This window comes from Zophobas morio, unplaced genomic scaffold (genome assembly GCF_036711695.1).
Source record: "Zophobas morio isolate AGI-343-1 ecotype UQ-CSIRO unplaced genomic scaffold, CSIRO_AGI_Zmor_V1 ptg000155l, whole genome shotgun sequence".
NCBI classification, from domain to species: Eukaryota; Metazoa; Arthropoda; class Insecta; order Coleoptera; family Tenebrionidae; genus Zophobas; species Zophobas morio.
Genome location: NW_026972259.1, coordinates 184,302 through 199,372, shown reverse-complemented (window position 1 = coordinate 199,372; position 15,071 = coordinate 184,302). Strand labels below are relative to the sequence as shown.

The following is a 15,071-nucleotide window of genomic DNA, read 5'->3' as shown; positions in this document are numbered from 1 at the left end:
AATCTGAACTAGGTTAAGTCAACGGTATCTTTTTAAAATTCTTTCCTTATAGTACTAGGTAAATCTCCTCTAGTACTAAAAGTTGCTTTCTTTAAATCGTTACTTTCAGGTACAAGCAAACTAGTATTGATATATGCTTTTTTTGTATGAATATCCTCAGTTAAAGTAGTAGTTATACCTTCTGGTGTGGAGGCTTCCGGAAGTGAGTAATAACCCGGAAAATCTTGGCTGATAGAGTTACGCAAAGTGCATGGTAACAAGTTTGCTCTATTAAAGTTAAGATCACAATCACTGTCGTGTAATCCCAAGTTAAGATTTTTAAATTTATTATTGTATGTAGCAGTGTTCAGTTGACGAGTTTCTGTTTCAACGGCTTTAGGATTTACTTCCAGCTTAGCACGTTTATGTTTACCAAAAACTTTCAATTTTGTTCCTGTGCTGCAAAGTGGGAAGCTTTTAAATATTCGTTCATTTTTATAATATTTGTGTAACTCTTGGTGGAGTTTCTCAATAGGCTCCCTATCAGCTTTGCACAAAAACTTTTCTATTTTTTTTTTTTCGTATGATAACTCATTTTCAAGTATATTTAAATATTCTAACCTCTCTGTAAACTTTTTAAGCACTTCAGAAATATCTTCTCCCAAGTTTTCACTTGTGGCTCGAATCATTCCCTTATTAAAATCAACTCTTGGTATCTCTGAAAAAGAAGAAAAGGTACAGTTTGTTAAATCTGCAGAGCTCGTTTTTATTTCATCATCAGAGTCATAATTTTTTGAAAACTCTGCTGAAGGCTCAAGGGCCATCGTAGTTAAAATGATTGCTATCAACACCTATGAACCGTTTTCGTTAGCACTTGTAGCTGTTCAGTAAACGGCTCTAAGAGGGCGAGGGTTTTTACGATAAAAAGTGGAATTTCAATAGATATTCATGTTCTCCGTCCGAAAGGGTTTTTCTTAATAGGAAAGAAGGTGAATGAGGGGTGAGGCTGCTTGTAAACTAAATTGATACGAAGACTTAATAGCAGGTAAAAAAAGGTAAAACGCGCATTTACTGGCAAGAAATCGATTTTATAAATAAATTTATTGTTTACGTACAAATAGCTGCTAGTAAATAGTTTATAACAATTACAATAAAATTCATTTTTAGAAGAAAAAGTTATAGTTTATAATAGTTAGTTAATATTGTTATATAATTAGGAAAGTGTCTAATTTTAGTTTCCCAACTAAGGAACTAATATACCCAAAAATATTTTTAAAGTTACATTTTATTTAAAATTGGTTTCTCGTTAATCACAAAGTGTAAACCATTTAAAGTTACCAAGGAGAAACATATATACATTTTGCCCCCCGAAAGCTTTCATATAACATAGTTTAATTTAGAAACCTGCTTTAAACTGAATTATTTTTTTCCTCCACTTATAAAGTATGATATTTATTACATAATCTATCAACAATATTATCTCTTCACAGCATACATGTTATATTGATACAAAGTACTTTAGGAATTAATTAGTGCAAACAGTTAGTTAATTCAAATTGCTACAATTTGAACTTAAAAATTTTTGAAATTTAATTTTTTTTGGCTTTTTTGAGATGTTTTACGCGCTTAGGTTTTAAAGAGTAAGATATTCTCCATAATATCAACTTTTAATACTTTGAGCTATAACCCTTTCATTTAAACAAAAGCAACTACGGCGAAATATATAGCTAAACACTGTCTAAATAATTTAAGGTGAATTGAGTACAGCTCCTCTCATCAACTATGATTGCACGCAAACCTCAATAGTTATTTGCTTAAGTCTCGGTAAGTAATCTCGTTAACGTCGGTCGAGGTTAGTATACGTTTGTGAAAATCGAAGTTGCAGGCTGTAACAGTCATAGTAATAATTATTAACTATCACTTTTGGGGAAATCGTCTTGCTGCTTTTAGAAACAGTTTTAGCGGCAGTTATTGCCTTTATTGTTAGTTATTTCACATATAAAAATCCCATTACTACAAGCTGGACATCAAATTACAAGTTTATAATAAAATTAAGAAATCACACAAACATCTCCGCTCAGCATGACCAACACGTACCCCTTCGTAGTAGCAATGGAATGTCGATGATAGGAAATAATAACAGAGACAACCACCCGACGAACCTCACCGGCATTGCAATCAATGATCCTCAACTTCAAAGCCAAGATCGCATTTCCACACAGCAGCCGGACTTGTGCTCGTGCAATGGCGTAGACTTCAGTGACAAACACGTGTATGAATTCACTAACAGAATCTGTCTAGAAGTCCGTGTAAGCCACCAGGAACGGCGATGGGTCGGATAACTTTACCTCACGAAGAGCATTTTCCTTAATGAGGAACAGCTCAATGTGACTCAAATACCGAACGACCCTTCTTCCAACGACATAATTTAGTGTTGTCATTTCTACAAAGACAGTTTTTTCTTTAAGAGAATCCCGCGAAGCCTCAAAAAGGGACAGGTATGAATAAGTAAGGAGAACAGCAACTGTGTTGGCGCGCTTAGTTATACACAAGTACAGTGCAAGTTCTAAAAAGCATAGCTACTTGAGATTTGGCTTCTTCTGAACCAAAGAGGAGGTCGTCTAGCGGCCAGCAAGTTGACCATCATATAAAGTTACATAAAGGTTTTTGAAGTACCCGATTTTTCCGAAAATTGTTTGCTTTTTGAGGGCACCACCATGGCGGAAGTCAATATCTGCGCAATGTTCTTCTCTTCTTCGCTCATCTGCGTCCAAATGGTTACGAAAAAAAATTCTTAATGTAAACTTTCACGAACCGTGACGTCAAATTTCAAATCCAAGACACAACAAGGGCTAAAATGCCGCAGTTTAAAGCGCAATGACTGTTTTATCTCTTTAAAAAGTCCAGAAAAGGACTGATTGATGCGAAACGATTCGTCTAGAGTTGCTTGGTGCAAAGAGGTTATCATCTAAGGCAAAAAGAAGGTATGTTTCGGCAATTTAAAGAAAAGTTACCAATGAACCTGCGCATTAATAAAACTTAAATGTTCTGTCCCCGGCGGGACGGCCTGAAGCGTTGAAAACTGCACTGAAGGCCCAAAGAGTGGCGGTGGCTCCATGAGTATAGCAAGGTTATCCTGCGTAGGTATACATGGATATTTACTAAGGCATATAACAAAAAGTCACAAAACTTCGTCCTCTTCATCGTCAATTTCAAGCGCAAGAGATCGTCTTTTAGCCAATTCAAGAGCAATGTTTTCAGAAATATTTTCGTCGCTCGAGTCGGTTTTCGAATCCGCGTCGCTGGAATTATAATAAACAGCGGCACACTAAAAAAGATCATCTGAGCAACTAAAGAAACAAACTCCGAATCAGAATTCCATGCGACACTTTCCATGCGGGCTCTCCTCTGCTCCCCGCTCTTCTCGATAATCTCGGGATATGCGTAGTTAGCCACAAAAATCATTCGTAATTTAATGGTTGCACACCAAAAAATTTAGTGTAACTGCGCTTAAGTGTTTAATAACTGCTCTATAAGAAACTTTGCTTGATATACAAAAAAAGTTATCTCTCAATTTCTAAAGGTAAAACAAGCACAGCCGCTTATAAGGTGGCGGTACTTCATACTTTTTTCTGAATGGAAACCAACTTTTGATCCTCTTCGTCAAGAACTTGAAGCGAACGACTAATTTTAATAGGAGGAAGCAAAGGAAGGCTCTTTATGAAAACGGCAGTTCCCACGGCCAAAGCTGAGATCACACTTTCGCTTATGGAAATCTTAAGGCAGATGACAGTTGGAAGCTGGGAATTATATTCTCGTTGAAGTGCAATACTTGAACCGACAAGCCAAAGATGGCGTTCATAGCATGGAGCTTCAACTTATTGAGCAGTTGCCGGTGGAGCTCGTATTCAATAAACGGCAACACCTCGCTGACAACAATGGCGTTGCTTTCGCCTATAATGATAAGAAGAAAGAGGGAAGAAGCCTAAGAAAAAATACCCTGCAGCTTCTTCTTGGCCCGACAAACACTCGCTTCCACACACAAGCTCTCTATTAGGAGGCTTCCCAGCTGAGACCCTAGGGGCCGGGTGAGGCAAACGGAGCAACCAGCACTATAGAAAAAGCAAAAAAAAAATACCCGGTTGCAACTCGAGCGTGCAAATAAGGATATCGGGCACATAAAATTTTTGACAAGATCTGCATTTTTGGGGTTTGTTGGTGAAAGGAGAATCTTTTTTAGTGAAAGGGACGTGGGAAAACCCGGCAGGGCATACAGTTTCTGGATAACAGTATATAACATAGCAGTTAATGAAATAGTATTTTTAGATTACTGCACCTAAGTCTCTAAATATTGAGAATAAAGGAAGTTACTCATTAATTCCATTAATTTAAAGAATCAACCATTTAAAACTATTGTTAGTACTGCTAATGTTCCCTTACTTTTACTCTACATTTGTTGTGCAGCCCAAGGGAATGCTATTTGCAACTCTACGAACAATATTAGCAGAACCAAAAAAAGTTTGTTACCTTTTTTCTATTCAATCACAAGAAATAAATATTCAGAAAGGAATACCGGCCGAGTTATTCGCGACTCCGAGGAGATTGCAAAGTTTATACTCCACCTTTTTATTTGAAACAGTTTTGGAAAGACTTGCTATTTTATCTTTTCCATAAAACGTAGGGCTCTGCTATATATTATAAAAGTGATAATGTTTGTAATATAATTAAAAATTTAAAAAAAACTTTGTATGGTTCATCCTTAGCTGAAGTAAATGCCAAATTTGCGGCTGTTCCAGTGGCTGAGAGGATGCAAAGCTCGTCACAGATGGTAGTGGTTTCGGTATAGCCAATAACCACCGAGCATCCAAGCACTCTGGCACAGTTTAAATCGTTAAGTCACGTGTATACGATAAGAGAGTCTATTGACCCCCTCTGCAACGCTTAAAAGAGTATTTAGTGTATTCTATAAAGCCAGCAGTGCCGGAAAAGTCACGTGTTCAACGCAGCATAGAAGAATAGTAACTTTGCGTGGGAGTCAATTTCACTGCGGATTTCATGCCACCATGCGTCTCTGGTTTCCGGCTCATCTGGCTCCTGTGCAACAGAAAAAATGCTTATTAGCCACCAAAGAAAGTGTATTCAGAGACAACTTTGGAAAAACATCCAAAATGAAGTTAAAAAGGGTAAGCGTCGTTTATAAAAGGCTACTTCTATTTTACTAAGAAGCTTGACGGATCTCGCGGTAACGAATCCCCCAATAGACCTCAAATGTAGTAAAAAGTTAAAAATCAAAGTTGAAAAGTAGTAATCATACACATAAAGTATCAAATTTATATATAAGGAAAACCAGACTAGAAAAACTTCAAAAAGCAAAGGAGGACGACGTACTGAATAACAGAGGACGGCCAATGGCTCAGCGTATAAAAAGGGAACACTGACTTTAAGTGGTGACTGTAGAAACGATGCACGGACAAGTCACCCTGTCCAGATCTATTCAATGAGCCTTTGCATTGTGCTCGTGCTGGATCTGCACCGAATGGCAGTCAAGCTATGGATGTTGCCAGTATCCAATATGGAGGCAGACCCTGAAAGAGGAGGAGCGCCGGCCCCTGCGAAGCCATGGCAGGTTCAAATTCTTGCAGAGTCACCACAGTCCCGATACCGCGAGCCACCAGCCCATACTCGCCTGTCAATGGGCTAATCTTTAATATTCCTTGACCCACACGCTTAAGCACGCAATATTCACCTTCAATATCAAAGTCCTGCAGGTAGCCGACGATGGCGTTGCCCCCCAGATCCTAACATAAACGGGAAGCTAAGAGTAATCCCAAGTCAAGCAGAAAAGATGGTCAGTACCAACGCCTTCAGACCAAGTTTCCTTTTCAAAGAACCAGTGAGACGGTAAAGCAGACGGACCCGAGCATCGTTGCTGGCTCGATTGGACCGAAAGTTGTCAACCTCAACAGATACATAATATATATTAGTAATAATAATAATAGTAAAGAAACGGCTTTCATTTAAGAAAGAATATAAAGACTGGTTATGCTAAAAAAAAAAAAAAAGGACAAATCCAATACCCACTGGTATTCAGGATCCGTGCTGACCACCAGTTCTTCAACGAATGAGTGAACTTTGATTAAACTGTAACAACTCGGAAACTCATTCACTAAAAATAATTTTTAATTATTATAAGAAAGAATTAGTTTAAAATTTATAGTTTCAAATAAACTTTGAATAAATACAAAACTTAACAAGCGAAAATTTTAACTCCAATTGAAGTATCGCGAAATTTGTTTTCATTATTGAAAAAGTGAAGTTTTACAATTAAATTAATTTCGCCTCTTATGCCTAATAAAATATGATTAGCTAGAAATTGCAGTGTACAATCAAAATAACACTGTCGCAATAAGTTATATACCTAAACTTCCTCTAAAACTGTTTATAATTTAAAACACTACAAATCAATAGAGAAACACCTCATACCTCTTAAGGTGTCGTATATGGGATGCCAGCCTTGAAGGAGAGTGGGACCGTTAGTCATAGTTAACGGGCTTAAATCTATATACACTTTTCCAATAGCGTCATTGGCGCTGTAAGAGTCGTGATCATAAATCCTATAAAATGGTTTTAAATAGAAATGTTTAAAAGAGAAGCTACTTTTTCATATAGATAAGGAAAGGTTTCAAAAAAAAACAAAAGTGTAGTATATACATTATATAATGTAATAACAGATCTTGAAAGGATTATCAGGAAATAACAAGGTAAAAGTTGATCTTACAACTTTAAAAGCTAATAATAAAGCAATATTAATTAAAATAACTAGAAAAGAAAAGGTGTGTTTGGGTTGTGAAGGAAAGAAACTGCGTGTGAAAAGTAAATTATTTATAGAATTAGTAGTTCAAATGTCTAACAACAAACAAACTTAATTTCAAGGATATCGTTTTGTATTTCGGCATCTACTTCAAATCTAAAGTCGGTGTTCCAGGTGGGACAAAGTGTTTTTCGGCAAACACTAGTTTTAAAGCACACATCATTGAATTTAACCTTTTAAATTAAAAAAACTTCTGTTATCAAATTTTAATTTAAGAGCTGAAAAAGGAGAGCCGGAGGCTAAAAACCTCAACAAAGGCATCAGTGGACTCCGTACTTTTATCCATTATCGGGAGATCCCTAGCTGATATAACCCGTACCTTTTATGATATTAAAATGATATATTAAGTGTCGCTCTAAAAACTTGAGGCTCATTATTTGGCATACCTTCAAAATGGCAGGCATTTTTTTCTCATCAACTACAGTTTATAAAGCGCGAACCAACTTTTGACTAGCGACAATGGCTACTCACGAGACAAAGAAATGGTAATGACCGTGTAATGTATGTCTATCGCTTCAGTATGTAGTTAAGACGGGTCGTAGTCCCACACGGCAACTACATTATAAGGGGAAATATTATTAATAAAACGGTTTGCTTTAATATATGTATATAATTCTTCTAACTTTCACAAAAAAATTGCACTGGTTTTTTAAGTTAGGAACAATTTATTTATGTGTGCTTTGGTGCATTTCTTTAGTTTTTTGTGATTATTTTTAATTGTCTCTGATAGAATATTTTATTACTCTGAAATTGAATAAGATTGAAAGCAAACAATACACTAACTTATAAAACCAATAATCTTCACTTGCAAAAACTATAATCAAAAATATACTCAGAAGGGTACCTATCCCCTATGAACCATTTGTTAACTAAAACTACCAAAATTTTACTAAATAATAATACATTTTTTTGTTAATTAAGTGTGTAATGTCATAGTTTGGGAGACTTTCCACAGAGATAAGGTATTTAAACCATTATATTGAGTTTGTTTAAAAGACATTCATATTATATTTTCAGTTTTGTCAAATTTTGTTATTGCTCATATATGATATGAGAAATCGCACTGAGGGGGCCCATATTCACTCGAACATTTACAGTCAACGAGCTTGTTGCTAGCTGCTTTTTTGTAATCAAGGCCTATCATGGTAGCCATTGCCAAATTGTCTGAGATTAGGGGTTAGTAACGAGATTTATGCAGGAAATGCTATTCCATTAAATTGTTTTACAGCTAGTTTAATAACTTTCTTGTACTTAATTTATACTATAAATCTCTTCTTGCTACAATGCCTTGTTTAACGATAAACAGTGATAAGGAGTAACCAGTAAAAATCTTGCCGTTTCTCGCGTCATTAGTAGATTTAAACTTTAGCGGTGGCTCATTCCATGCGTTAATAAGAATTCTCTAAAGCAAGGGCGGCCGATTTTTTTTGTTCTAGTGCCACTTAACTTAATTAGAAATATCTAACTCACCACTTTTCCATTTCTTTTTTCATTCTTCTGAGACGTAATGCGTAGGTATCCCTACCCTACTATTTCATTTAAATCGAACAGGAAAAAGTTTTACTTCTTTAATTTTTTTAGATAAATATTGTTAATGATTTTATAATAAAATGTATTAAACAAAAACTCTATCCCAGATGTTGTTCGCTGATTCAACGCATATAAACGAGCATTTGTGCAGTGTCAGTTACATCACAATTCTCGTTTAAAGCAAGAGAAAGGAGTGTCCGCATTCATACGTTGAAGTATTTGTTTACAAAATCGTAATCCATTCCTTCGATTCTTCTCATAACAGTATTTCTTTAAAAGGACAATACCGTCTACTCTTCTTAAAATTTATGGGTCTGCTACGGCTTTAGCAAAAATTTATAAACATGGTTTTACTATTTCTTCAGTTGTAGAATAAACTTTTTTTTTCCTAGCGAAAAGTGAAACCTATGACACTGATCATAGTTTCTAGTGAAGTACTAGCCTTCCACTCTCAACCCTGGTCCTATGGGGATACTTTGTATTGAAATCGATGTATTTGATTAAAATGCCGTTCTGAATTAAATTTCTTTTGGCACAGCTACAAAAGCATTACAAATGAGAAATTCTGACTTAGAACTAAGGTTTTGATAAACAAAACTGGTGCTTCCATTCGATGTTAAATTCGCGGAGCAATATAATCTTGGTACTTTCTTTTTTCGGCTATAGTAAACGGCTTATTTAGACTCATAATGGGACTACAAGTATACTACTAGTTTTCTGTCAATGTTATTAGAAAAGTAAAGTCAGGTTATCTTTTTACTGTTAAATGCAAGATACAGTACAGCACCACAATAGTCAGCACTCTATCCACTGGTGTGTTCACTGTTGGAGTAGGGAGCGGTGGTGGAGGGAGTCGAGTGGGGGTAACACTAGATTTAAAGGGTGACAAACATTACAATTAGCCCTCAATTCTTTTTTATATCTGCTCTTATGAATCATTGCACATTGAAGGACTAACTTAGTATAACCTCTTCAATAAAATTTATTTTTTTCAGAAATTGCATATAACTTTGTCAACAAACTTCTCTTTTTAGTTTTAAGCTTTATAGCTCCAACTTCCTAGTTAATTGCATATAGTACTGCTGTTAGCCGTAATTACTATTAAAGAAATTAAGTTTTAAGCACAAACCTCGTACCCAAATTATTATTGTGTACGGAACCAAAAAAATAGAAAATAATTTTTCTTTAAAATAAAGCAGATTTTAAGTTGCTTTTAGAAATTCCAACGTTTATTTCACAAAGAAGTGCATTTACCCTTACTGGGCAACTTTAAAAGAAAAATGTCTTAAGGTTTGTGGGCTTAGAAGTTGCAAACCCAGTGAGGCCTACTAACTAAACGTTGAGATAATGTCTTAAAAAAAATTTAGCAAGGTTGAAGGGCCTCCTACGTTTACATAACTGGAGAGTAACACATGTAAGAAGACTTTCACCCTCCTAATTGTAGCACGTGGGAAAGTTATTTTATACATAAAAATTAATAATCCTAAAGAAAAAAAAAATTATTCTACTTTTTTATACTTTATTTAATTAAAAAAAAAGACTTAATAATTCAAAAAATTTTAAATTATAGCTATATAATTAAATGTAGTTTTGACAGTCGTTAACCTTTTAACCTAAATTTTGGCTATATCCCAGCTCCACGTTCAGCGATAATTATCTGCGTGGTCTGCTCTTGGATCTTTTCCCCTCTTTTTTAGGCGTTGTTTTCCTGTCTTCTTTAATAATTATTACTTGTGCATTGTATTAAGATTCATTAACTATTATTTTTTACCCTCTTTTTAGGTTTTAAAGAATATTAGACGAAATGAAGTTAGTTAGGTAATTTTTTTCGTGCTCTCTGTACGTTTTTGAAATGAGTTTAATAGGTTTTTGATGAAGTTAAGTGGCGAAACTGTGACAGTCGAAATTAAAAATGGCTCTATTATTAAAGGAACTATAACAGGTTTGTTCAAGTAAAATATTAGTACATTGCTCTAATTAACTTATACTTAGTTTTTTTTTTATTATTATTTTAGGCGTGGACGTTAGTATGAATACTCATCTTCGGGCAGTTAAATTTACCGCTAAGAACAAGGATCCTATTAGTCTAGATACTCTTAGTGTAAGAGGGAACCACATTCGTTATATTATTCTTCCCGATTCCCTACCTTTGGACACACTACTCATTGACGATACTCCTAAAATAAAAGCAAAAAAGAAGGAAATCGCTTTAGGAAGAGGTCGCGGAAGGGGAAGAGGTTTTTAGTTTTTATTTTTTGTCATAAGAATATATGACTCTCTACTATAAATTTACTACAAGGCCGTGGACTTGCCCGCAGGGGAAGAGGTCGCGCTAGACCCTGGTATTATTTTTATTTTCAGTCTTTTTACCTATACCCTTTCTACCCCTTTTTGATTTTATATAATACTTTTATGGGTTATAAAGTTAAATATAATTTTTAACTTTTTACTAAGAGCTGAGAAGCCACTCCTTTACTTTTGTTGCAATCGAGAATTTCTTGAGAATTCTTGCAGCTCACTCATTTTTTTATGTTAGAACAAGAAATTCCTTGTATATTTTTGTGTAATTTTTTTTTTTGCCTACAATAAAAAAGAGCAGTTTTTATTTAACTCCGTCTAGTTCGTGGGATGCTGGCGTAGTAGACACTATGCAAATCTATTTTTTTCTTTTTTGAGGGAGTTAACTATCTGGTCGTTACGGCTTAAAAACTTCCCTCAAAGATTGTATCGAAAGAAATTTTATAGCTTTTGTTTTGCTCTTATTTTATGGCGGTTTTACTTAGCTTTTACTACGCGTTATCCGCCTTGTCCATAAGCAGGCATTATTGTTAACACCTTGAGTATTAAAATAAATATAAAGGAACTTAGAGACGTTAAACTTTACTCAGAACGCAAATCAGCTGTAGCTTGAACTATTTTAGACAATTTGACCTGACTTTTTACAGCAGCTAATTGAATCTACCAACTTATATATAGTTCGTCAGAAGAATTCTTATAGAGAGGATTTTTTTGAGTTTTTTAGCCTTTAGTTTATTATATAATTCAAGATTCTTTTTGGTACAATGCTTACGGTTATAAATTATTAACGAAGACTCTTTCAGTAATAAAGTTAAGTGTAAAGCAAGTTATATTTGTTGACACAAATCTTAACAACTTGGATCCTCAAGATAGTAATATCTCTTGTTTAGGAAATAAATAAGCACTACTTCCTTGTAATTTACTAACAAGTTGTGGAAATTATTGAAGGGCTAAATAATAACCTACGGACTTAGATTTACGCCAAACATAGTTTATTTACTATTAAATAATATAACCAATAAAATAAAATTTTATCGAATGCTATATTCATTACCTTTGAAGTACTTAACAACTAAACAAGATAAACATTATTTCTTACAAAGTGCTTATAACATCTGTCTTTTTAAACTAAAATTTTCTTAGTTATTAGTTTAGCAACTCCTTTTATACTCATCAAGAAGAAAATGTGCAAGTTCTAGCGAGCAATCTCGAGTCCCGAACAACCACTTACATTGAAAATATAAAGTCAATAATGCCACCATCACATCTCGCCACTTTAACCCTCTAGACAACGCGTGCTCCCGCCTTTCAGCATAAAGTGGTGGAACTTAGCTAAAACAAACCTGAGGCCTCCGGAAAGTATCAATTAGCTTTGCGACTAAAGTCAAGTTTTAAGTTTTTATTTATAGCACGCCGGTGCTATAATGACCATTGCAAGGGATCAGAAAATCATTTATTAAAGTATCAAGCCCTTAACACAATCAGTGGCCGCAGGATTTAAGTTTCCCCTGTTTAATGAGGGCGCAGGTCAATATGCCATCAACGAAAACTGATTCACTATATCATAACAACTAAATAGTGAAGCAGCAGAAAAATAATAAACCAACTATGCCATTATAGATTGAATAAAATAAACTATTTCTTAGCCAGTTCTACCAAACAGGTCTAAAAATGTTTAGGCCAAGTAAGTGACGTGCCAGTGAATATGCTTCGTTATTGATCTCTATTTTTATTAGAGTCCCAATTTGAGGAAAAGTACGAAATTAAGCAAGTACAATATTAAAAGATAAGTGGCATCTTATACGTGTGTCACACTATATTTTGTGGTCCAGGCTCTTTAATGAATAAACTTACTGCCATAATATATCTTACTCTGCTCAGGGGCGACTTCTTAGCTCGAGTTTGAAGCTTTGAAGACAGGACTATGTATTAAGTTTAGTAATAATACTGACCAAAGAGGAAGCAGCCCTTAGCGTAAAGAGGAGACATGGCGCAGTTCCTCTCAAGAGTTATTACTCTATTCAGACCCATACCTTATTATTTAAAGGGTCTCAAACGGAGGATATGGCAAGCTTTGGCGGAAAAGTTTCTCAGATGTGAGCGGAGAACACGTAAGCCTTTGTTGTGCGACACGTGCACAACGACAAGGGAAAAGGATACTAAAAATTAGTGTTCATAAATCACTGACTTTTATTACTGTTAGTGAACCATATATAATAATTATAAAGCATAAAATGTTGATATACTGATAACAGTATGACCAGAACTGTAACGGTATAATCCCCGCTAAGTTGCATAAATTAGCGTGCGCTGCAAATTACCAGAGACTATTTCTAAAAAAATTGATTGAACTTTAAAGGAAGGTTTCTAATTTATTTAAAATACAATTTTCAAACATCCTTCGCACTTTCCAGTGGCGGCCGTAGTAAAAATAGTAATTCTCCGCCTTGGAAATCCCATATTTCGGAGCAGTGAAAAGTGATGTTGGAAAATACAACCGCCCACTCAAAAAACGCAAAGATCGAAAAAACTAGTGACCGTAATTGAATCAATAATTTAAAGAGGAAGATTTATATATAAAAAGTTAACTCAAAGAAAAAATACAAAATACTAGTTAGCTGTAAGAGATTCGTAACCAAAAAGTTAAGAAATGAGAATTAATACAATTGAAAAGTTATTAATTAAAGAAAATATTACATATTATACAGTAAAGAACTAAGAAACCAGAAGCGACTAAACGAAAATTATAATCTTTTTGTAGCTTCGAAAAAAATAATAATTTGTCTGAAACTGTTTTTTTTCTCTTTTTTATAAAGATTAATAATTTATATTAGTTGCTCTCGCCGTGGCGCTTTCGATACAGAGCAAAGTTACAATAATATTCTAAGTAAACAACATAACAAAATGGAAATATTAAACAACTTCTTTTTAAACTTATTGTATATGCAAAAAGACAACAAGTTAATAAAGAAATTTATTAAAATGATTCTTGAATGTTATTAGCCCATATCACACTTTGTACAATAAATATACATATATTAACGTTATAATAATATTCCGTAAAAACTTAAAGGCCCCATAATCTTAAAGCACACCACTTAATCTAAAGTACTAAAAAGTATTACAATACTAAGTTCAACTGGTTACTTAATAAATAACATTTTACATTTGAAAAACTAAAATTTAAGTAATCAAAGTTTTATACAAGAACAAAATTTTTTTAAATATTAAAAAAACAATAAGTAAACCAAAACTACTAAAAAAAGGTGGAGTATTTATCGCAGGCTAAACTAAAAAAATATTTATATTATAAAAATTTAGATAAAAGAAGTAAATTGAGGTGTTTATATTACAGTAAGAGGATATATATAGCTTTAAGTCAGAGAAAATAAATTTTACTGTACCATACGGCTCGCAGTAACTATTGTGTCTATAATACAGATAAGAGCACAGAAAAACTGAAGTGACGTTCACTACCTAATAGAGACAATAAATTTAAATTAATAAATGAGATAATAAACTACTGTTTTAACTTTTTTTTTCACTAGCAGAAATAACTAAAATATAAGCTTTCTACAACTCTTAAGTAATAAGTAGGTAAAGTTAACCGCGGAATATTGCTTCCACTTTAGAGAAGTACTACCTCGGAAAATAAAAGATCTCGGCGCCAAGTAAAGAGTAACCAAAAGCGTATGTAACTCATAAAGTAGTAAGGTATAATTTTGTAATAATAAAAAGTCAATAAATTATACCGAACTAAAAATAAGAAATGCAATGGTCGAACTTTGATGAACGAAATGATTTTCTTTAGAAGATATTGAAGTTAAAAGTAGAAGAGACGCATATTCTAGAACATATAACTTCATTATAAGTATGATAAAATGCAAAATATTGAAAGAGGAAAAATAAAAAAAAGTTACCCAGTATACAGCCAGGTTCAAAAATTTGAACATGGTTTCATAAAAATTGAAAGACTTTAAAGTATAATAATTATAATATACTACGCCCGAAAGAAGACGAAAGCCAATCATTAAAGAAATGCCTATTCTCCACACATAACTTTTACAAGGGGTGCTAGTAAAATAGATATGGTGAAAGTATAGTAAAACTTACGCCTGAGGAGTATAAGCTAAACAGGAGCTTATTGAAGGTATGAAGTTAGGAACCTACCTCACAAATTGGATATCAATTTAAAGGTTTAATAGTAAGTCATATTAATTTTATAGAATACAAAGTAGTCTTTCACGATATCTCTGCAAAACTGAAAATAAATCACTTTACTTTGCAATGGGTTCTTGTAGATTCCTCAAAATAAAAAATTATAGTCCATAGAAGGCAAAAGAACAAAGAAAATAGTGCGGGACCAACTGCACACCACACTGTGTAAAAATGT

General features: G+C 33.9%; 2 protein-coding genes and 1 long non-coding RNA gene across 6 annotated transcripts; 1 reads left to right on the top strand and 2 right to left on the bottom strand.

The window, feature by feature from the left end:
* Positions 1 to 1,992: 1,992 nt before the first annotated feature.
* LOC135145491 (C2 domain-containing protein 5-like) lies at positions 1,993 to 7,324 on the bottom strand. 4 transcript variants are annotated; one of them, XM_064077604.1, is made up of 27 exons: positions 7,237 to 7,324; positions 7,098 to 7,169; positions 6,902 to 7,023; positions 6,463 to 6,593; positions 6,232 to 6,327; positions 6,057 to 6,145; positions 5,836 to 5,937; positions 5,726 to 5,777; positions 5,564 to 5,665; positions 5,368 to 5,506; positions 5,188 to 5,242; positions 5,003 to 5,073; positions 4,723 to 4,852; positions 4,553 to 4,667; positions 4,118 to 4,258; positions 3,979 to 4,056; positions 3,812 to 3,933; positions 3,606 to 3,755; positions 3,344 to 3,411; positions 3,170 to 3,281; positions 3,002 to 3,115; positions 2,795 to 2,947; positions 2,656 to 2,743; positions 2,563 to 2,600; positions 2,328 to 2,462; positions 2,142 to 2,276; positions 1,993 to 2,078 (listed from the first exon to the last, which is right to left on the bottom strand). In XM_064077604.1, exons 1-27 carry the CDS (start codon positions 7,252 to 7,254, stop codon positions 2,031 to 2,033), a joined length of 2,676 nt encoding a protein of 891 aa, XP_063933674.1. In that variant the 5' UTR covers positions 7,255 to 7,324; the 3' UTR covers positions 1,993 to 2,030. The 4 variants fall into 4 exon arrangements, with proteins under 4 accessions (XP_063933674.1, XP_063933675.1, XP_063933676.1 ...); XM_064077605.1 differs by having other exon boundaries at positions 4,553 to 4,664; XM_064077606.1 differs by lacking the exon at positions 7,237 to 7,324 and having other exon boundaries at positions 6,902 to 6,991; positions 7,098 to 7,162.
* Positions 7,325 to 10,137: 2,813 nt separating this feature from the next.
* LOC135145496 (small nuclear ribonucleoprotein Sm D1-like) lies at positions 10,138 to 10,951 on the top strand. The gene is made up of 5 exons (XM_064077610.1): positions 10,138 to 10,198; positions 10,246 to 10,322; positions 10,396 to 10,617; positions 10,680 to 10,722; positions 10,835 to 10,951. Coding segments are annotated over exons 1-5 (357 nt in total). The 5' UTR covers positions 10,138 to 10,184; the 3' UTR covers positions 10,836 to 10,951.
* A 2,118-nt stretch (positions 10,952 to 13,069) lies between these two features.
* On the bottom strand, positions 13,070 to 14,448 carry LOC135145458 (uncharacterized). The gene is made up of 3 exons (XR_010283457.1): positions 14,287 to 14,448; positions 14,083 to 14,155; positions 13,070 to 13,208 (listed from the first exon to the last, which is right to left on the bottom strand). It is a non-coding gene; the product is annotated as an uncharacterized LOC135145458 (long non-coding RNA).
* Between the last annotated feature and the right edge of the window lie 623 nt (positions 14,449 to 15,071).

Coding starts and splice junctions, on each gene's coding strand:
- LOC135145491 (XM_064077604.1), bottom strand. Junction 3,412..3,605: donor TGGTTTCCATTCAGAAAAAA/GTATGAAGTACC, acceptor GCATATCCCGAG/ATTATCGAGAAGAGCGGGGA. Junction 2,744..2,794: donor ATTTGAAATTTGACGTCACG/GTTCGTGAAAGT, acceptor ATTTGGACGCAG/ATGAGCGAAGAAGAGAAGAA.
- LOC135145496 (XM_064077610.1), top strand. Junction 10,323..10,395: donor TATTAAAGGAACTATAACAG/GTTTGTTCAAGT, acceptor TTATTATTTTAG/GCGTGGACGTTAGTATGAAT. Junction 10,618..10,679: donor AGGTCGCGGAAGGGGAAGAG/GTTTTTAGTTTT, acceptor ATTTACTACAAG/GCCGTGGACTTGCCCGCAGG.